This window comes from Colius striatus, chromosome 1 (assembly GCF_028858725.1).
Source record: "Colius striatus isolate bColStr4 chromosome 1, bColStr4.1.hap1, whole genome shotgun sequence".
NCBI lineage: Eukaryota > Metazoa > Chordata > Aves > Coliiformes > Coliidae > Colius > Colius striatus.
Window position 1 is genome coordinate 132,945,065 of NC_084759.1, and position 23,161 is coordinate 132,968,225.

General features: G+C 42.0%; 1 protein-coding gene across 2 annotated transcripts in view; it reads right to left on the reverse strand.

The window, feature by feature from the left end:
- Nucleotides 1–22,276, reverse strand: part of RIMKLB (ribosomal modification protein rimK like family member B) — a 50,391-nt gene extending 28,115 nt beyond the window's left edge. For both annotated transcript variants that reach the window (XM_061988820.1, XM_061988819.1), the window contains exons 1-3: nt 22,211–22,276; nt 20,651–21,185; nt 14,208–14,432 (exon numbers count right to left, since the gene is read on the reverse strand). In XM_061988820.1, the coding sequence (XP_061844804.1) occupies nt 14,208–14,382 (175 nt within the window). In that variant the 5' untranslated portion in view covers nt 14,383–14,432; nt 20,651–21,185; nt 22,211–22,276. The remainder of the gene's footprint in view (nt 1–14,207; nt 14,433–20,650; nt 21,186–22,210) is intronic.
- Nucleotides 22,277–23,161: the final 885 nt, after the last annotated feature.

Genomic DNA, 23,161 nt, shown 5'->3' on the forward strand with positions numbered 1-23,161 from the left:
CTTAGAAGTACCTAAAGGGTAGATGTCAAGAAGATGAGGTCATTAATACAGTTTTTTTCTATAGTGGATAGGACAAGGGTAATGGGCATTAAGTTCCAATTAAACACAAGGAAAAACTTCTTTGCTGTGGGGGAGCACTGACACAGGCTGCCCAGAGACGCTGCAGAATCTCCTCTGGAGATTTCCCAAACTCGCCTGGACACATTCCTGTGTGACCTGATCAAGGTGGACCTGCTTTAGCAGAGGGGTTGGACTAGATGATCTCTAAAGGTCCCTTCCAACCCCTACCATTCTATAATAGTATATCACATAAGAACAGAATCAGTACTAAAACTCAAGACTTCCTACCCAATCTAAGAAAAGCAACAGTTTTGTATCAGTGTCACCTGCTTAGCCAACAGATGAAACCGTGTTTTTGTTTTGTTTCAGATGTAAGAGAGAAAGACAGTAATATGTTCTTCTTACTTTAAAGCAAGTGAGAAAGCATTAGAGATTAGGACATCTCATCCATTTCCTATATTGAATGTTTGAAATTATATAAATAAATCCTGACTTTCACAAGAAGTCAGTACATAATGTCAGTACATAACCAATTTTAGCCGGTAGGTCGCCCATTTAGATGTCACAAAGCATAAAATGAGCAAATTAGAAAAACTGGTCTTAATACACAGCAGCAAGCAACCGGCATAAATCAAGCCTTCTACTCACCATAGTGCTTTAAAACAAATCTCTTAACTTTCCTATATATTATCTCTGTATCGGTAAACATGGAAACCATTGCACTCACAACAAGAATATTACCAAAGATTCGTAAAATTTTCAGATTAATATTATTTGGGGACTACTGAGTAAAAGTTACATAACTGAAATAAAAATCATGATCTCAATATCCAAAAACTATCTACTATTGATAGGTCAGAATCCTCTGTACTGAAGCAACATATACATTTATGTTCCATCATGATATATATGGTACTGTCACTTTGTTAAATAGTTAGAATTGACAGTCCCAATACAGCAAAAACAAACAAAAACAGTAAAGGCCATGATTCCCTTGAGTGTCAAATATTTGTTCTCATCTATTTAAGTAATGTTTCTACAAAAATGAAATCCTCAGAAAATTCTCAAATGGGTGGTCTAAGCAGCTTCAAGTTCAAATTGAAAAATTAAGTCACTAATTTTTTCGCAGAGTGCGGGAAAACAAGAGCATCAATTTATTAATTCAAGACCTCCACAGTACTATTTGAAACATAAAAAGAAACTTGGAAGGAGTAGTTTGGCTTTTCATAGTAGGTTCACAAAGGGATTTTGCACTTTTCACAGTAAGCATTTGGTGGTGATTAGAGGTATTATTTCACCTCATCATTTGAGGACAGTTATTAGGATACAGAATCCAAATATAGACACATTAGGCTATGTCTTCCTAAGCTGGTCTCTGTTCGTATCAATTTGTTTTATGTTATACAAGGCAAGTATCTACCAGGTCAAAGATGAAAATACTACATTTCTTCAGGTCTAGGCATGAACCTGGGAAGAAACACACTTCTACGTCATTACTTCATCCACCTAAGACAGAAGTCTCTTACATGCAGGCAAATGCCTGAATTCTTAATTTTATAAGCTGACAATTCTTCTGTCCATCTGACAGATAATAAACTCCTGAGAAGGCTCAGTGCAAATGGGCACAGGCCATGTGCTTGTGAAGCTCTGGGAAGTGTGTGGGAAGTAACTGACCACACCTGCAGCAACGGAAGTTGAACATACACTATAAAAAATAAGAAGACCCAAGAGTGGCTTTAAAGATACAGCATTGTCCTGATTTCAGCTAGGTTAGTGTTAATTTTCCTCCTAGTAGCTGGTACAGGGCTGTGTTTTGGATTTATGCCGAGAAGAATATTGATAATGCAGAGATGTTTTGGTTACAGCTAAGCACTGCTTGCACCACATCAAGGCTTTTCCTGCTTCTCCTCCTACTCTGCCAGCAAGGAGGCTGAGAGTGCACAAAAGGCTAGGAGGAAGCATGGCCAGGACAGCTGATCCCTGCTAATCAAAGGGATATTCCATACCACAGAATGTCAAGCCCAATGTACAAACTGGAGGAGTTGGCCAGGACAGTCAGATCTTTGCTCAGGCATCAGTCAGCAAGTGGTGAACAACTGCACTGTGCATCATTTGGTTTTGGTTTTTCTATTTTCCTTAGGTTTTATTTTTCTCTCTCTTATATTCCTTTTCATTACTACTATTATTATTTATTATTATTAATACCCAAAAGACCTTTGAAGAGAGCAATGGACTTAAGCTGGCTTAATTCTCTTATGCCTTCATGGTGACTGGGGATGCCCAGTGTTGTGATGGGGAACATATCAGAGACATCTGTAATGAGAATCACATTTGTATTGTGATCCAACAGCTCAGATTATGCTACTTATTTCTATTCATAAACTACTTCTCAATAAATAGTTTTATATTCTGAACAACAAAGGGGACACTTTCATAAATTTTTACAACTTCCTCTTCTATCCCTGCAAAAACTTAAAAGGAAATTTCCCCCTGCAGTTCCACAGTACTGTACAAACACAAGAAGCTAGGCAGCTAGCAGACACTTTTAGATCAAATTCTTAGAACTCAAGATCTTCTGACTGCTATGTTTTCCTGCTACATTTAATTCCTCTTTAGACAGAAACTGTCAAGAAATCAGATTTGGTTGCATAGATTCTGAGCATATTATTTCAGTCATGCTACATTACAGCTATTATTGTAAACAAAATCATCTACCCTATGTAACATGTCAGTACAGCCCACCTCCTCAGCTAAAAAATTCAAGAGAGAACACTAGCGTATTTACTCTTTTTGTACCTTACCCCTTACCACAATGGGTCAAATCGCTGGTCTCCCTCCTCCAGTATTTATTCCGGGCATGTTCAGTTCCAATATTTCTACCTATATCACACAGTATCACATGTCTGAAACAGAACTTCCTTCATGGTAAAAGTATGCCATTGGATTACTTTTTTACTTTAGCTTAGAAAGGAACACATCCCTCTCCCTTCTCCATCATGAAAATACATTCCTAGGATCTGGAATCCAAATTCACTAGTCAAATTTCACTGAAAGGAAAAACAAAACAAAAGAAAATAAATTAAAAAAAAAAAAAACACCACAAAATTCCCCCACAAAATACCACCAAAACCAGAAGCTTGCTCTCTCAGGAAAAGAAAAAAAAACCCAAAACCAAACATGTGTCACTCACAGAGGTGTTGCGATGAGTAACAAGCACAGCAAGACAGTCCTTAGTTCAAGACTTGCACTATATGGAAGACAGAAGAAAAAATCCCTTATGTGTGATAGGAAAAGCCTTCCATTAGCTAAATGGTTAAACAGATAATTAGTGTTAACTAGCAACAGTTTCTCTAATAACATTAGCCTTTATTCTCAGGTACTCTGCTCATGTCCTCAGAGCGCAGGTTAACACATTCTACTTACCAAAGTTTGCTTAGTTTTGACAATTACAAAGGCATTTTAAAACTCCTTATCACACTTTTAACCCTAAAATGGATTGGAACTTTAAACAGCTCATAGAATCATAGAAATCACAGATTCATAGAATGGTAAGGTTGGAAGGGGCCTTTAGAGATCATCTAGTCCAACCCCATTGCCAAAGTAGGTCCACCTAGATCAAGTCACACAGGAACACGTCCAGGAAGGTTTCAAAAACCTCCAGAGAAGGAGACTCCACACCCTCCCCGGGCAGCCTGTGCCAGGGCTCCCTCATCGTCACAGTGTAGTTTTTTCTTATGTTCAAATGGAACTTTTTGTGTCCCAGCTTCTTCCCATTACTCCTTGTCCTGTCACTAGATACAATAGAAAAATGAGATACCCCAACCTCCTGACATCCACCATTAATATATTTATAAATATTAATGAGACCCCCATAATCTAAGCTCTTCCAATCTTAGGATGAAGGACACCACCATAGATATTTGTGACATTGAAATGTTAAATATTAACAATATAAAGAAATAAAAAAGTTTACTAGTGACTTTTTTTTGTCCTTCTCATTTCAGTCTTTTCATGCAGCAAATGGTAGATATAAAAGGAAAATCTAACTCTTGAAACCAGTATTTGACTACATTTTATAGACGGAGTTTATAAGAATAATAAAGAGACTTGTCCACGGCACTGACACTCCTACAAGTCCGTACCAGTTAAAACACAGTTCTGCACACTGGAAGACCCATCTCAACACTGGACAGAGTTTAGCAGTACCACTCTCTCATAATCAGCCACTGAGAATCAATCAGCTGACAAACGGGTAACAAGAACACTTGGAGAAAAGGTGTAGAAAACCAAAGCATAGTTGTCGGTTTTGTAAGTTTTTCACCTGTGCTGTCTCCTCATCTCTCACACACTAACACACCTTGTGCTCCTGATTTAAGTGCTGTATCACTCTATGGTTTGTGCAGTAATGTTGTTAACCTCTTCAGAGAACTGATGTTGTATTAAGAAACACCTCCTACCAAGGAAAAGCTGATATGGTTTAGAACTACAGCAGTACATGCAGACATGGTTCTCAAAGACAATTGCTCAGACAACTGTGCTAGCTCAACTTCTTAGGTGACAGCACACTGGAAAAGAAATTGTTGGAAAAGTGACAGAAAAACCAAGACAGTTAAAGACTGTCTTGTAAAACGTTAGGCTAATTTTCATTTCTTGACTGTGATATATGGAAAGAACTCTTTCATCTTGCTTGTTTTTCCCCCAGATGGCCATTCCTGAGAACTCTTGCAACAATCCAAAAATCTAGCATGCTTTCTGGCATATTCAGATATGATGACATGCATGTATGTTCAAGATGATGTGCCCTACAAGCCTGATTTTTCTGGCTGACTGTTCTTGAACACGTGCAAATGAAAAATATAAGTCCTTTAAAATAGCCTTCCAGAATACTCATAATAACCTATTCCACCTTGGAATGCTAGATTTGGACTGAAACCATACTGAAGAAAAGTAAACATTCTGAGAAGACTAAATTCATCGTCAACCTTCATTATATAGCATCACCTTGAGACAACAGGCTGTCACAGCTTAATCCCAGTCAGCAACTCAGCACCACACAGACAGATAAACAATAGAAAAAATGGATGTCCCAAACTCCTGACATCCACCATTTATATGCTTGTAAATATTAATGAGATTCCCTCTCAGTCTCCTCTAGACTAAACAGCCCCAGTTCCCACAGTCTTTCCTCGTAAGAAAGATGCGTCAGTCCCCTGATCATATTCGTGGCCCTGCACTGGACTCCCTCTAGAAGTTCCCTGTCTCTCTTAAGCTGGGGAGCCCAGAACTGAACACAGGACTCCAGACGAGGCCTCACCAGGGCAGAGTAGAGGGGCAGAAGAACCTTCCTTGACCTGCTGGCCACACTCTTCTTGATACATCCCAGGATGCCATTGGTCTTCTTGGCTACGAGGGTACATTGCTGGCTCATGTTTAGTTTATTATCAATCAGGACTACCAGGTCTCTCTCCCCAGAGTTACTCTCTAGCAGGTCAATCCCCAGCCTGTACTGGTGCATGGGGTTGTTCCTCCCCAGGTGCAGGACTCTGCCCTTGTCCTTAGTGAACCTCATGAGGTTCCTCTCTACCCAGCTCTCAAGCTGGTCGACATCCTGCTGAGCGGCAGCACAGTCTTCTGGTGAATCAGCCAGTCCTCCCAGTTTGGTGTCATCAGTGAACTTGCTGAGGGTACACTCTGTCCCCTCATCCAAGTTGTTGGTGAAGATGTTGAACAAGACTGGCCCCAGGATCAATCCCTGTGGAACTCCACTGGCCACAGGCCTTCAACTCAACTCAGTGCTGTTGATCACCACCCTCTGGGCTCTGTCATGCACCCAACTCTCGATCCAACTCACCGTCCACTTATCCAAGCCACATTGCCTGAGCTTTCTGATGAGGATGTTGTGGGAGACAAGTGTCAAAAGCCTTGCTGAAGTCAAGGTAGATGACATCTGCTGCTCTCCCCTCATCTAGCCAGCTGGTTATACACTCATAGAAGGCTATCAGGTTGGTCAAACAGGATTTCCCCTTGATGAATCCATGTTGACTCCCCCTGATAACCACCTTTTCCTTCCTATGTTTAGTGATGACATTCAGGATGAGTTGTTCCATCACCTTTCCAGGGATGGAGGTGAGGCTGACAGGCCTATAGTTTCCCGGGTTGTCTTTCCTGCCCTTTTTGAAGACTGGATTGTCAATGGCCTTTCTCCAGTCCTCCAGCACCTTGCCTGTCCTCCATGATTATTCAAAAATGATGGAGAGTGGCTTAACAACCTCATCCGCCAGCTCCCTCAGCACATCCCAGCAGGACCCATTGACTTATGAGCCTTAAGCTAGGCCAACAAGTCTTTAATCTCTTCCTCATCCACCCAGGGTAAGTCCTCTGTTGTCCGGACTGTCCTACTATCCTTGCTGGACTGGGCTTTCCGAGGGCTGGTCTGGGCTGTAAAGACTGAAGCAAAGAAGGCATTCAGTATTTGGGCCTTTTCTGCATCCTCAGTCACCAGGGCATCCTCTGTGTTCAGCACCATGCCTACATTCCCCCTCATCTTCCTTTTGCTGCTGCTGTACCTGAAAAATCCCTTCTTGTTTTCCTTAACTTTCCTGGCTAGGTTTAATTCTAGAAGGGCTCTAGCCTTCCTAGTTGCACCCCTGCATGCTCTCGCAATGTTCCTATAGTCTTCCCAGATCCTTGCTCATCCATGGAGGCCTCATGCCTCCTTTTCCTGCTTTCCTACATGTGGAGACACAGTGATCCTGGGCTTGGAGGAATTTGCACTTGAAGATTGATCAGCTCTCTTGTGCATTTCTACCATCTAGGATCTTATCCCATGAGATCCCTCCAAGGAGGTCTTTGAAGAGGCCAAAGTCAGCTCGCCTGAAATCCAGGGTCACGGTCCTGCTTTGTGTCCTGCCTCTTCCACACAGGATCTTGAACTCTATCATCTCATGGTCACTGCAGCCGAGGTTATCTCCAACCTTCACATCCCCAACCAGGCCCTCCTTATTTGTCAGTACCAGGTCCAGCAGCACACCCCTCCTTGTTGGTTCCTCAATCACCTGTGACACGAACTTGTCATCAACATTCTGTAGGAACCTCCTGGACTGTGTGCACTTGGCTGAGTGGCTTTGCCAGCAAATATCAGGGAGGTTGAAGTCCCTCATGAGGACCAGGGAGGCAGCTCTCAGCTGTTGGTAGAAGACCTCATTCACCTTACCGTGCCCCTTAATTTTCACCCACAAGCACTCAACTCGCCCCTCATACCAATCCAAGTAGAGCTCAACGCACATTAATTGTTCCCTCACACAGAGAGTAACTCCACCTCCTCACCTTGTCAGCCTGTCTTTCCTGAACAACACATAGCCCTCCATGGCTGTGCACCAGTCATGGGAGCTGCCCCACAGTTGGCTCTGTGACCACAATGAGGTCATAGCCCTGCATCCGCACCCACATCTCCAGTTCCTCCTGCTTATTCCCTAGGTTAAGTGCATTGGTGTAGAGGCAGCGCAGGGGCTTACTCAAACACACAGGTTTCTCTGGACAGATGCAGGAGGATCCTCCCTGGTTTTGCTCTCCCTCAGGGTGGACAGTCTTCCACATCTCAACACGGTGTGCGGATGAGCGGCACTTATCATAGCATTCCCTGCCCTGTCCTCTTTACCTGCTAGACAGCATGGCTTGTTCTGTTACTTCTCCCCCCAACACCCAAGTCCTTCAGTTTAAAGCCCTCTTGATCAAGTTGGCTGGCCTATTCCCAAATATTCCAGTGTCCTTGAGAGAAATTAATTCCATCCTGTCCTATCAAGCTACAGTCCCCAAAGAAGCACCTGTTGTTGTAAAAATCAAAACCTTCCCACCAGCACCAACCTCTTAGCCAGGAGGTAACTTGCCTGACTTTTGCATTGGTGTCCTCCCTTTTACCTTTGGTGGTCAGGATGGAAGCGAAAATAACCTGTGCCCCTCTACACTTCACTTGCTCCCCCAAGGTTTTAAAATCCTTTTTGATTCTGGAGATACCATGTCTCATTACATTATTCATCTCCACATGGAAGAGGAATAGGGGACAGGGGATGGTAGCCCACGTCCCTGACAAGATGTGGCACTCTCTCAGCCATTATAATAATAGCAATAGTAATTATAATAATAATGTTATATAGTCACATAATAGTAATTAGATAATAATAGTAGCAAAAATTACTGTGACAAAACCAAAGATAAATAAAATCCAAGGGAAGAAAAAACAAAAAATCCCCAAGTGATGTCCAATGCAATTGTTCACCACCTGCTGACTGGTGTCCAAGCAACAATTCACCCCTCCCTACCAGCTCCCAGGAGTTTATGTACTGTGTATGATGTTTGGTGGTATGGAACAGCCCTTTGGCTAGTTGAGGTCTGCTGTCCTGGTCATTCTCCCCCCCAAGCTTCTTGTGCACCAGCTTGCCAGCAGAGTACATGAAACTGTACAATAAGCACTAACTAGCAGCAATCAAACACCAGTGTGTTACCAACATTATTCTCACACTAAATCCCAAACAGAGCCTTGTATCAGCTACTAGGAAGAAAATTAACCCAGACAAAATGAGGATGCAAGCAATTATTCATTTAAGACTAGAAAAAAAAAACAATAGTAAAGAAGAAAACTGCAATGACACCAAGGTTCACAAACTATAAATTCATTCTTCCTATATGCATCACAATAAAGTTATGTTGGATGTCATAGCTCTGAAATAAAAGTTCTTAAAATATGTGGCACTTGTTGAAATGCACTGTTATTAAAATATATTTCTATGATAATAAAGCAAATGCAAACTACTGTTTTTCTATGAGAGATGTATTGGTCTGAGGTATCTAATGTTGGAGTGGTCACATAGTCACCCACCTCTAAACACAGCTACTGTTCCAGAATCTGGCTAATCCATAACTGCCTACTAGTAATTTGTAGAACTTTATACAGTTTAACATCAATCAGACCAGCAAGTGATTGGTTTCACAGTGAAAGAACATCAGAAAACTTCAACTGATTCCGAGCCCAGTGCTTTCAACAATGGAAAATTCATGTCACGTCTAACCACCTTCCAGTCTTTTGCATACAATGAAGTTTCTTCTCCAGTTCTCACTACTGAGTTACAAACTAATTTCCCAACTGCAGAGGAAGCAATGACTGCTCTGGCTGTTCTTAGTAGCAGGAAACAGGTCAACTCTGCAGCGCTCAATGAGGCACCTTGCCAAGGCCACTTGCTTCTGCTCCATCACTCTCAGAGCCATTGCTGCACATCGCAAGAAAAGCTCTTTACAGTAAGGTGCACTGCTGGACCAACAAGTGCCAGGAGACTGCTGCAACCACCAGCAGGAAGAAGAGGTAATTATGTTCCCTATTGTTTGATAGAAGACAGTCTTTTAAAGACTTAAAGATGATTAAAAAACATTAACAGTTTTGAGATTCTAATACAGCAACTGTTTCATAGATGTAAAACCCCTCTTTTACCATGGACCTGGCTGATAAGAATGCTTTTCTTACACTGAAAACACAGGAACTTGTCATTCAACTTTACCCCTTTGAACCCAGCTTTTTGTACTTCCAGAAATCTTTCAACCATCTTGAATTCTCCACATTTCTTTCCAATACTATCTAGCCCTGTGAGAAAAAGCAAAACAGAACAAAATCACAACATTTGTTACTAATTCAGACCAAATTAGAAATGACGGACAGGTCATGTGAAACAAAATAATATTTTTCAAGATTAAAGACTTAAACCAAAATACTAATACTGCAAATTTCAGGACACACAGAAACCTAGATGTCTAAATCAGCACACCACCAGTCTTTACCAAATTAATAGAATCTATCTTGTAAATATCTCCTCTGCAGAAAAAAAAATTAAAGACAAGATCAGTTCCCAGTTGTCATCTATCTGACTTGAGAAAAGCCAGCTGACCACACACAAAGTATTACTGTTTACGAACAGATGACTATTATGTCATTTTTATTGCTCACTCTCCTGGTTTCAGCTGGGCTAGAGTTAACTTTCTTTCTAGTAGCTGGTACAGCGCTATGATTTGAATATGTGCTGAAAACAGCACTGACACCAGAGAAATGTTTCTGTTATTGACAAGCAGTGCTTGCACAGCATGTTCTGCTTCTTACGCTGTCCTGACAGCAAGCAGGCTGGATATGCACAAGAAGCTGGGAGGGAACATGGCCAGGGCAGCTAACCCCAGATGACAAAAGGGCTACTCCATATCACAGGATAACACTCCAGTGTACAAACCAGGGGAGTTGGCCATGACAGTCACATCACTCCTCAAGAACTGGTCAGCAGGTGGTGAGCACTGTACATCTTTTGGGGTTTTTTTTCATAGAATTATAGAATGGTAAGGGTTAGAAGGGACCTTTAGAGATTTTTCTTGGATTTTCTTTTTTAAAAAACCCCATACATTCATTTTCATTACTACTATATATATATTTTTTATTGCTATTTCAGTTTAGTTATTAAACTGTTCTTATCTCAACCCAGGAATTCCTGATTTTCCTTCCCATCCCACTGGGAGAGGGGAGGTGAACAAGTGGCTGCCCACATGGTGTTAAGTTGCTGGCTGATGTTAAACAATAACACTCACCTAGGCTGATCATTTGCTTTTACATTCACAAAGCAAAAGCCAAGACAGTCTTAGTAAAAGTTCAGGCTTTGTTTTACAATTTAGGATCTTCCAATTCCACTCATTCCAGTAGCTTTAATAGTTGAAAGCTCATGAAAGTGTAATTTGCTCATGAAAACAACCTTGGTTTCATGGTAATAACTTTCATGAACGTCCTAAAATTATTTTCCTTCACAGGATAGTATCAGAAAATATGGACATTCTCAAAATCTACAATAAAGGAACTAGTAAGTTGCTGGCTCAATAATCTCCAACTTTGCTATTCTGGTAGCAAAGAATTTTAATGAAGGTAGGCTTATGTATAATTTTAACAAAGGAAAAATCCAAATCTCCCCAGCACGTTGTTCAGCAATGAACAGTTGTTGACCTGTGTTTCCCTGCACGTAAGGTGTATAGTCTGTGGGGAAGGTTACTTGCTGAGTCCTAGACACCCATGAAAAGAAAGGGTGCTCCATTCAGAAAGAGGAGACAGTAAATTATCTTTTGTCCCTTGTCCACTAAGACTTATGGTACGCTTAGTCTATATAGGCTTCCTCCACCCTCATCCCATCCCACACGCTCCTGCTCACAAGCTATAATTTGTTTAGTTCCATATTCCCCAAGCCTGTTTTATCACTGCACTAGCAAATTTAGACAAATAGTCTAAGGACTTGCTGTGTATCTGAAGATATCATGCAGAGTTTTGTTGAAGTACCTGCTATATATTTCAAATGAATTGCTAAACTAGGTTAGGTAACTAGTTGCTTAATTTTGTAATCCAATACTTTCCTTACAGCAGTAAATATCACATGCTTCAAAGAAAAACACACAAAAAAATCCTACAGCTGACACTATCAGGCATCTCAATCATAAGAAAATTCCTTGAAGTATACCTTGAAGCTACAACTAAATACAAGCCATTCCCTAAAAGAGCAACCCCACTGTCTCCTGCCCTGTGTACTAGCACTAGTAATTGTGTGACCACAAAATGGGTTGATGCATCAAGCTATTCCAACAGAAAATTGTTAATTACTTAGGCAGAGTGGCTGTTCCATTGGATTAGCCAACTGAACTCACACAAATGCTAGATCCTGCAAAGGAGCAAACAATTTGGTCAACCTTTTTTTTGAATTAGATCTTAACTACAACACGAAAGCAAGCATGACAGACGCGAAATTCTTACACATGGCATGCAGAAACAAGAAGGCTGGAAAGAGATGAAGTACATGGCTGCTCCATTCTGCAGTAGATCACGCTAGACTGGTTTAGCTTCAAGAATTTGGCTCTTAAGGAACTCAGAGGCAATTTAGAGATAGTTTGAGACAGTTTAAATCAGAACAGCTGCAATATCATCAAAATCATCAATTTTGGTACCTATCCCACTCTTCTGACTAATTTTCCCAAGTATAGAAGTGTCTTTTCCACTCTACCTCTTTGAGATAAATATTTAAATCTTTGTAACGTCTTATGATGAACTTCTGGTGTGTGAAGTCTTCAGCCATGCTCCTGACAGTCAGCAAGTCCACAAAAACATTATCACTGATTATACGATCTACAGAAATACCATATTTTTAAACTGTAATTTTTAACTTGACTTTATAGACTTCCAACTTTGTGAGTATGTGAAAACCTATTACTTCCTCCAATACCATGTACTGCTGTCACAGTTTGAGCTCTGTGTTGCTAAGCTTTCAACATAAGTAACAGTAGAACTGGAAGCAAAAGCAGCTTACTATCCACTGAAGTTACATTCTCTTCATCAACTCCTCTATGTTGTACAAAATTTTACTCAACTAGGATTCCTCACATGACTGTAGATAACAGAAAGGGTAGAGAACACTCCTAGATTTTGTTCCAAGACACCTGTTCCTATACCAATTGAGAACTTGAACAAAGAAAATTAATTCTTTCTCCAAGAGAAAGAATTGTTTGATAAGACAACTCCCATCTCCACCCCCTTGAAAAAACAACAACAACAACAAAAAAAATCACAATTAGCCAGTCTAGATTATTTATAAGGAAATTTCTATCTACAATCTTTCAGTATTTTTACCTCACTCCTTTTCAAAAGGTCAGTTTTTTACATAGTTTTGAATTAACACTGTGCAATCAAAATACTTCGGTTTTTGCATTCTCTTTCTAGATATTTCCTCAACTTTTCTCATTCTTGTACAATACATTCCTCAATATTAGTTTTCCAACTTGCAGATTTACACTTTCTTCTTGCAACAGATGCAGCACCAGGAGACACTGGCCCACAATTCATGCTCGACATATTTAATTTCCCTAAAACAGGCAGATGACAAGAAAGAAAACATCAAGAAATAAAAAGAATACTGAAATGCTGAAGTTACAATTACCCATCTTAGAGGCTGCAGCTACAGCCTAGGACAACTGCCTCACACAGAACATGCCATCCAAAGGACAGCATGAACAATAAGATGTTCAGACTTCCTAACAAGAAGTTGCCTAGATTTGAAGACATCTACAGAATTTCAAGTCTCTGACAATCATAGACACCTCAGAATAAAAGATAAAAATACACAAACAAAAGTTTGGTAATATTAGAATAAAAATTCCTGGTTTTCCACACATTTGTTTCATGCATGACTGATTCATGCTACAATATGTTACGAACTATGAACAAAGTTCTTGCTCAGAGTTGATTTTAAGATGTCTGTCCTATATAGATTCTCCAATAAGAAAACAACGTATAAGGTTATATGGCAGCCTCTTTTTAAGGGCTGAGAGTGCTTTTGTATTTTCTACCTATACAGAACTAATCTAATCTAACTTTCTGAAATGTAGTTCCTCCCTGGATGCCTGGCGATAGTGATTTTTTGACTGATATATGGGGAAGAGGTATAGGTACGAAACAACAATGCAGCTTCCTTCCTTTAGGAAATCTAAACTAAAAAGTTGGAGAAAAATTTAGTTTAAAATACTAAACTATTGAAATAGCTCAAACTGCTCTGATGCACATACTTTGCTTTTCAGCCCTATTCTTTTTGGCATACTCATAACCACACATCCATATGGCAGCATGCTTTAATTATGTCACATTATTACCTCTAGCTCAATGACAATTTGTGCTGTCCATTGAAAATTCCTTTTTGTTTATTTAGAATGTGTTTACTATCTTGGAGTCAGAAGACAAACAGAAGAAAAAGGTTGCCTTGAAACTCTTAAAAATGACACATAAAGTGGATCACTGAGCAAAAACCAAACTCCATAATTTCTTCTGAATTCAGAAGTTCTATATTCTTTATCCTGGAATTAACAAACTAAAGCAATCATCCTGTTCCACAGACAGAAAGCAAAAATAGTTCTAATGCAAATTATTAAGATAACAATTATATTTGATTATCACAATAAATGTGAAGAATGTGATATCATGTACATGATTTAGAAGACGTATAGTACTCTGGCATACATGCAATTCATTATTAAAGAGTATGGGTGCTCCATTTCACAATCTTTTCCCAAGTACATTCCCAGCCTTAGCGCATTCTCACCAAGATTTCCATCCTCAATGGTCAGCACTACTTCATCCATCACCAAGGCCCGGAAATCTAGTTCTTCTTCACAGCATTTGGCCTTCAGTGCTCTCAGGATCTCCTGCTGAGGGTAATCTTCTCTGATGCGACGGTCTGTTAAGAACCACAGCCTGGGAGCAACTGAACTGCACATCTTGCTTTCACTTGTCTTATAGCCTTCAAAGTTTCCTTTCAATGGAGCTTCTAGATGATGGAGAAGATGAAACTCTTGTTAGTGTACACAGGCTCCTATTTTCATGTTCCCCTCTGTACAACTAGTACTTTTCAACTGAGTACAACTTCCAATCTCCAAGTGGGCAAATAATGTCTATGCCTAATCCACAATAGAACAATAAAAAATCCATAATGTTCCATGGAATGTAAATGCAAAAAAGAAAAAAAAAATCAGGAGATTGTTCTCATCCTAGTTTCATCCACAAGGACACACTTTACCTAACTACTGATACTCATAGCAGAATCCTTTCTTGACACTACTATGAGGTATGCCAAGGACTGAAAACGTTTTGAATGGCCATCTCTGAAGGCCCAAATTCCAACTTCACAACTGAGTAATTCCTTACAACTGAAAATAACTCAGCCAGACCCTCTCCTAGGTACTACTAGGTGGCAGGCCTTTCCACCACATACTGAAGAAAACAGAATGTCCCAAATTCTTTATGTTAAAACAGGAGTCCAGAAGGAAGGAAGTAATTCATTAGAACAGAATGTTCCATGTAACTATTTCAAAGTCTGATTTGCTCATTTAATACTTCACATTTCATATTACTGGGAAAAAAAAAAAAAAAAAACAGAACAAGGAGCATCAACAAAATGTTAAGAAAACTGAACGTTAATATGTCATCTAAAGCAAAATCAAGATTTGACTCTCAGTGCTTAACTATTTCTTGCTCCATTTTTTTTTCTTTAAATCACCTTTATGCATAGACAGCATTAATGAATCCAGCATCAAAAATAGAAAAAAAGAGATCAAACTGAAGAATTTCCTTGGTGTTAGAAGTGGTAACATCAAGGTACTGCTTTTGCTGTGATTACAGAGGACTTGGACTATTTTTTATCATATACTAAAATATTCTAAAAGCTGTAAAACAATTACAGGTACATTAATGGACTAGTCATTTACACTCCAGAAAAATGAGCAACAACCTGTACGGTGTAGGGAAAAAAATCTGGAGAAAAACAGAGCTGTTTTCTGTGATACATTTTAAACTTTCATATTAAAATAAAGAGGCAGAAATCAGTTTTCACCCATATAGCTTACATGAGCTTTGAGCAAAACTGAACTCTGCAATAGAGGAGTTAATGCCTGGCAGTCCTGATGACAGGACCTGGTGTCAGCAAAAAACATAAATGCAGAAAGACCATCTGTTTACAGCTGCTTTAATATTACAAAGAATTTTAGCTTCTGCCATAGGTCTTGGGAGAAAAGGATTGTTTAGTTGCAACTATAAAAACAAGTTCATTTTTTTTGTAATTAAAAATAAGTTTTCTTCTACTAGTAGACATTTTTCTTAATAAAGATAAAATTTTAAGTGGACACTTTCACTCCTGGTGCTGAGAACCGTAACAACAAGCAAAGACTGTGCCTTTCTTTTCCATTGCTTCGGTAAATGAGGAACAACAATAAAGCCAAGGACTAAGTTCTTCATACTATGACACTGAAAGAAAGTAGTATCCAGGGAATGGCAATCACAGATGCACACCAACTCTTGACCGCAGCCAAGACGCCTAAGGTAAAGTAGGAAAAGAGGTATTTGCTCCCTGCAGGAACATGGGTATGGGAGGTTATAAAGATTATCTTTTGATATCTCAAAGAACTCCTTTTTTTAAAAAAAAAAAAAAAAAAGTGAAAATTGTAAGATAAGGCTTGGGCTTGTAATGGCTGACAACTGTCAGATCTTGCCCCATTTCTGGCTCTCTCAACAATGTATTTCCCTAGATTGTAGTTTACAGAAAAATTCCTGGGACGACATCCTCAGTGACAAACTTGGACAAGTTATGTTTTCAGAAATAGCACTGCTTCAGCACAGTTCAGAAAGCTTCTTGTCCATTTACCTTTATTTTTGCTATCAGTATGAACAAGTGGGGAGACCAAACAGCTCACCTGAGACCTCTCTTCTGAAAAGCAGCTCTACCTCACAGACTAACCTGTCTCACTCCAAAAAACAGCTAGAGAACATTGCGTAAGTTTAAAAAAAAAAAAAATACACTGCACAGACTTTATCACAAAACAAACCAACAAAAAAAATTAGAAGCCATTACTGTTTTCAGACTGGGGTTTTTTTTGTTTGGTTTCTCCGGGTTTTTTTCCTCAGTACTGGTCCTAACACTGGTGCAAAGAAACAAGTTTTTTCTCTCTGGCAGCCTTCTCCCCATTTTTGCTTGCTACTAACTCTTGATTTCTTTGACAACAGGGGTTTGCTCCCATTTTTCTCAGATCTCTTTCCACGTGGCCTCACCTTCACCCCTTTAAATCTGCACAGACTGTGCCACTATCTCTCCCCGACTGCCATTCCAGCAATTATCAGCAATTAATTGAAATAGAAAAGGTATAGTCTTTTCTTTCTTCCATCTTTCTTCTACTTATGAAAGGAGCTACAGCTTCATCAAGAAGAGCCATCCAGATACCTCCACTAGCATATTAAATCAGTAGGCATATAAAAAAATATCCATACCACGGGTATGGATACTCATCTTCCGCCTATGTCTTATTTCCTCTGAATCTTAAAAGTTTTATAAATGAATATATGAAGGCTCGTATCTCATCACAAGGCAACCAAGTAACACCCTCAAGTCTGGAGGTGAAGATTAAGAAATTCACGTTAGATCAACCTACAAGCCAGCAGCTGAGGCAGGAACTAGCAATCTTAATTATTGGTTCCTCAACCTCCGACCCAATACAACAATTTTTTTTCCACCTAGAGAAATTTCCTTTTCACACTAACATTCTGCTAATAAAACTAGAATGTACTCACTAGTTTCAGAATCTCCTTATGATCTCTATTTTGATTGTGTAAGAAGTCTTGAGGAATACAAAAACTACAATTTATCCTATTAAACCAAACATCTTAACAATCCCTTCCCCATCTCAAGAAAACGGTCCGTAGGAAAAAAGCTTTCTTTGAAGTCAGATGCAAAGGAGCATTAAAGCTCTCAAGTTGGACATGATTTCCAGAATTTTTCCCTGAAAATCAACTCCATCCGTTATCAATTTAAAAGACACTGCCTCAGACAATGTTAGCTGTGCATGAAATACCTTCTAATGCACAAAAGCATAATATATACAAGGGAAGTGCAGATGCTTCAATGTCTTCAAGACAACCAACTAAAATTCAGCTTTCACTCAAGGCTACCATGGCCAATGTAAGCACAATCTGTTAATAACTATTTAATAAATTTATGAAATTAAAAGGAAAACACCATCATAAACTGCATAAAACATACTGAGAGAGGTCAAGGAGTGGCATCAAAGTAAAAAGCTCTATGATAAAAATAAAATTGTGTCACATCAGCCAAGCAGGTATAGACACATCTGTCTCAGACGGACACTGTGTGGAAGAGAAATCTTACCAATTTATAGACGGGAATACTCATCTCAACTTGGAGCTGTGGCATCCCTGTATTGCTTAAGCTAGACTCTATTCTGGCATTTGCACAGTAGCTTCCTCCCCTCCCCATCACATGGAAATGTATTTCCTCCTGCATTCCTTGAATCCATAATACACCTTTAGTAGCTGTTCTAACAAAAGCATTCACTGTGCTACTCTTCTACTTTACATCATACATGACTATGTTTTATTGACTGAAATCCTGATGATGTCAATCACATCAGTTGTCTAGAGAGATCTGGAAACCTTCTCTGAAGACCACTCGGTTACCCTTGAATGAGTCTTCTCTCACAGAGAGAGCCTTAGAGACTTGTCTCCAGTGCCCATTTACTCCTTATCCTATCTTCAACACCTAAAAGACAGAGAAAAATTGACTAGTCTTTCTCTTTTTCATTATTATGTATTTTCCCCTCAGTTGAAACAAGAAACCAGTTATTATGAGATACTAATTAATGTACGCATTATTGATGAATGTGTAACATAAAAGATATCCAGCACACAGAAAGATCATTCTGCGTCCTTTCCATTCAGAATGCAACTACTCAGTGCCTTTTTAAATTAAAAAGATGAGGTTGTTTCTTCCCTAACAGAATAACAAATGGAATCCAGGATGCCTTGTAGCATTAGGAGTCAATGGGATCTAGCTATCTCCACTGCTCAACTTGTGATCCCATGTTACAGTGCACTCCCGTGAACTATACTGCGATCTGGGAAACAAGTTAAAAGAACTAGAACCAGCAGCCCCTCCTAGAATCGCCTCAGTTTTAGTCCTTGGCCCAGACGGTCCTCTGCTACCGCACTACAAGATAACACAATTCCATGTATTTCAGCAGTTAATAAGAGAGGTAAAACTCAATCTTAGGCTTAACATATCTCCAGACATATTTAACCCCTACAGTTCAGATAATGATAATAAAAAATTCATGGAAGTAAGAAGAAAAGAGAGGAGGTTCTGCTCTGGCAGGGGGGTGGACTAGATGGTCTTTAGAGGTCCCTTCCAACCCATTAAGATTCTGTGACTGTTGTGGGCAATGGAGAACTAGGAAAAATATAGCTCCAAGCACTTAACTCGCTATGAGGAACACTGCATCTTCATTTATCATTAACACATCTCTTATGAACTGTTTCCAGAACAGTGTTTTTCAGTTGAAAAAGGTACTTTTTTTTCCCTTTTTATCATAAATCAGCTGAAGCTTTAAACTGAGTACACAGTTAATGAACCAATTGTCTCTACCATTACAGCAGTTTCTAGAATGCTGTTTTGGAGGCCACACCTCAAGAGACCAAAGACCTAAGAACATTTGGCAGATGCTTGGAAGTTATCTCCTTCAGGAGATACCTCAATGCAGATTTGAAGTATAAAGCCAATCCTAGGTAGCAGACTGGTTAAAGGGCTAATGAAGGGTCACCCAGCAAATGACCTAGCATGTGATCCATCATATGTTGTCACGGAAGTCTCTGCCTCGTCTTAACAAGAGAGCAGTATTTGAAATAGCTCAGAAATATGACTTTCTATGTCACAGGGAAGGTAGGTCTGAAAATAGTTCACAGTCAATTCAAGTACAAAGTACAATTATATTTTTTTTTTCCACACAAAGGTACTAGAATGATGGTCATCTAAAGAAAACCTGAAATAAGTAAGTATGGATGATGAATACAACCCATGGTGATATACAGCAATTAAAAAATGACATCTTGAACCACTTGCTAAAATTGCTTTAGAAAAATAAATCCAAACCAAATCAACTCATTCCTGATACTGCTGCTTCACAGTGATGCTTAAGGGCAATCTCATGAAAAATTCCTCTCTTACCTATCAAAGAATAGTTTTTTCTAACACTGTCACATATCTGTTTGAGTATCTTTGAAAAGAACACATATTTTCAATTTGAAGCATCTGAAAAACCAAAATAGTTATTGAAATGCATTTTATATAATAAACTGAGCAGCTGCAGTGCAATCTGTCCAGTGCTGCTGCATTATCATCCGCCCTCTTCACATGCATCACAGAATTTAAAGTCACTGCAGGCAGGTGAACCCCAAGCAAACCTCTTTGAAAGCATATCATGGTATTCACCCCCTTCTCCCTGAGAGATTTGTAGATTGCAATAGTCAAAGCATATGGGCATACATTAATCGTTCCCATTCATTCCAAGTGACTCCCCCCCCCACCCCACCCCTGTAGACGGGCAACTGCATTTCCTGCAACGGCTTTCATCTGCTTGTCCCCCACCTTTGCAGCAAGTGATAATGTTCATGATGCCTAATAGCAACCCTTCCAGGCACAATTGCCTCTAAAAGGCAGACATCCATACACCCTGCCTCCCTCCTTTCCCTTCTGTGTTCATGGCTTGCAAGTAGGTGATAACATTCCTCATTCACACACCCCAGTTCCTCATCTCAATGAATCCATTCTCTCCCCTCTCTGCAACAGTAGCCCAATACTGCTCAGGACCAGCTATCCTTCTACTTCAGTCTTAGTAATTCTTCCCTTACAACGGTCTCAGTTTTTTCACCCCCTCCACTCTGCCTGCATCTGCACACCCACCCGTGCAAATAAAACACATTTCCTCCCACATCGGCTGCTTTTCTGAGCAGAGGTTCTTCCACCTCTGCCCAGGTTTCCCATGCAGTGTGGTACAACACCCCACTCCCTCTCCTCCCTGATCCGTGTGTACACTGCCAGTTTTTCCCTCCTCCCTTCCCCCACCCGGTCTCTGTGCATGCCTCTCCCAGGGCCTGGGGTGGGGGAAGGGAAGCATGCACTGTATGAATGAACCAGCTGAAGAGACTTACCAGGAATTTGGTGAGGAAGGAGTAGAAGGCGAAAAAGACACAAAAGATGGGTGCTTCCTTCAGAGTGCCAAGGGCCACCTCAGTTCTGTCTCCCTCAACGAGGTCACGTGTCCTGCCAGGTACCCCTTCCCCTGGATCCTCTCCTAACCAAAAAGGATGGCAAGGAGGTCTTCTGGATGCCTCTCTGCACTAAACTCCAAAGGAGGGAAGGGTACTACTGAAGCTCCCAAAGCAAGCGAGGGATGGTGATGACAACGTTCTCCTGGTCCTATAATGGGTAACGTTTAACAGATGCCTCGGGGACCAAGGTAGATTTCTAACGGGTGGAGACGGGTGGGGGGGAAGTAAATGACTGTTAAAATAATTACCAAATTGTCCTCCCCTACGGGGGCGGCGGGGAGGGGGGAATGATGGGAAGGAGGGGGGGGAAAAAAAAAAGTACTGGTGGAAGAGCTGTAGCTTTCTATGTAAAATAGACTCAACCTTCGTGTCTCTACTTCCTCAGAACTAACCCCCTAAATGAAGTCACCAACACCTACGGAGAGAAAAGGGAGAAACATCCCTATTAGATATAAACAAACGTATGAAGCTGTCTAATAAGAAGATAAGGTACAAGACAGTAAGCAAAGCCAAAAGAAAAAAGATGGGATGAACTCAAGCAGAGGAAATGTGCAACTTTAAATAACATACAGAAACGTAATGCCACAGGAACCCATTAAAACAAATAAAAGCCTAAAGCGCGCTCAACAGAAAGATCTATGCGTGTATCTATGCGTAACCATGTGAAAAAATTAAGTTTTAAAACCTACGAAAACTATTTCTACTTATTTTGTGTGAACCTTTAAACCACTCTCCCAGAATAACATTTCGAATTCAGAGGGAGACACTGGAGTAAAGCATGTTTCAGGTCAGAAGCATATATTCTTACGCATGAGACCCCACTCTGCCACAGAAAATAACCAGTCGTTTACAAACGGCAACCAAAAAAAAAAACAAAAACCACCAAAATGACACGTTTGAAGGACGCTTCCTTAAATGATAGAATTAATTAATGAATAACGATCGCGCACTTGGAAAATGGAGCCCCCGGTAGATCCTAGGCAGTTCAGTCACAAATGTGCAATTAGCTATTTAAACATCAGAAAACAAAAGAGGAGAAGAAACCTAGTTGTAAAGATTTTGCCGTGAGACTCGACGACGGGCACACACACCCCTGTATCACGTGAAAAGCTGCCCCCGACAAGCGCAGATTTCCCAGTTCACGCGCCCGGGAGTGGTTATTCACCCCGCTTCGGCGGTCTCCCGTGTGAGCGGGGAGACGACGTGCGAGCCCGGGCGTGTACAAGCCGAGCGGCAGCCCCTACCACGCACACGCCGCGCTACACACGCGCGCGGTACGGCGGAACCCGCTGGGCGAGGCGGGACCGCGGCGACCCGCCGCCCGGCAGAAGCGGCGCGGAGGCCCCCGTCACACACACCCCCATCCCCGCTCTCCGCGTACAGTGAGCGAACGGCTACCGCACCACTGCCCTCCCCGAAGCGGCCGCAGCCGCCACCCACCTGGGCGCACCGGCTGGCCGGCCCGCGCGGGCGCGGCGGGAAGGCGCCGGCAGCTCGCAGCGCTGCTGCTTCGGCGCGTGGATGCACAATCACCATGGGCGCAGCGCGGCGGCGGGGCGGGACGGCTGAGGGGACGGTCCCAAACCCCCTCCCCGCCCCCCCCCCCCCCACCGAGCACGGCGGACCCCACCCCCGGGCTCGCACCCGCTCAGCCCGACATCTCACCCGCCCCGGGCACGACCGAGCCCAAGCCTAAGCCTGAGGGGACCCGCGGGGGTTCGCGGGCCCCGCCGACGTGCCGCCCGCCCACCCAACCCCGCCTGCACCGGGCCCAAAGAGGGAAGCCGCAGGGCGAAGGCTCCGGGTAGACTCGCCCCTTCCTCCCCGCCGGCGGCGGTCGCTCGGCGGCGCGATCCTAAAGGGGAGCGGGCGCAGCCACACGACACTTCGCTCGCCCTCCCCCCTTCCCCCTCCTCAGTGTCCCTCCTCCCCGCAGCTGGGGCGAGGACGACGGCTGTTCCCTGCGCCAGACCCCCGCCCCCCACCGCCGTCTCTCGCGCTCTCTCCTGCCGCCTCACTGCAGCGGCGACGGCGCTAACGGCCGAGCGAGGCGGGCACCCACGGCGGGAGGGGGCGCGAGGCGGGGCGGAGGGCTGCGCCTGGGCAGAAGGGTGGCGGTGGCGGCCGCGCGCGCCCCCCTAACGCCGCGCGCGCAAAGGGCGACCAGGCTCAAGTGGGCCGGGCCGCTGCCCAGGCGCCGCCGGGACTCTGACGCCTGGGGGCCGGACAGGGGCACTGTGCGCAGGCTGCACTCTGCGTTCCCTGCGGAATGGCTGAGACTGCCTGCTCCCTTCAGCTCTCCACTACCAGCGTCAGTCCGCGGTTTGGTCAAGTCGCGGTTTGGCGAGAGACCGTTCAATCCGCAGCGCCGTGGCGTGCCCCCGTCCCCGC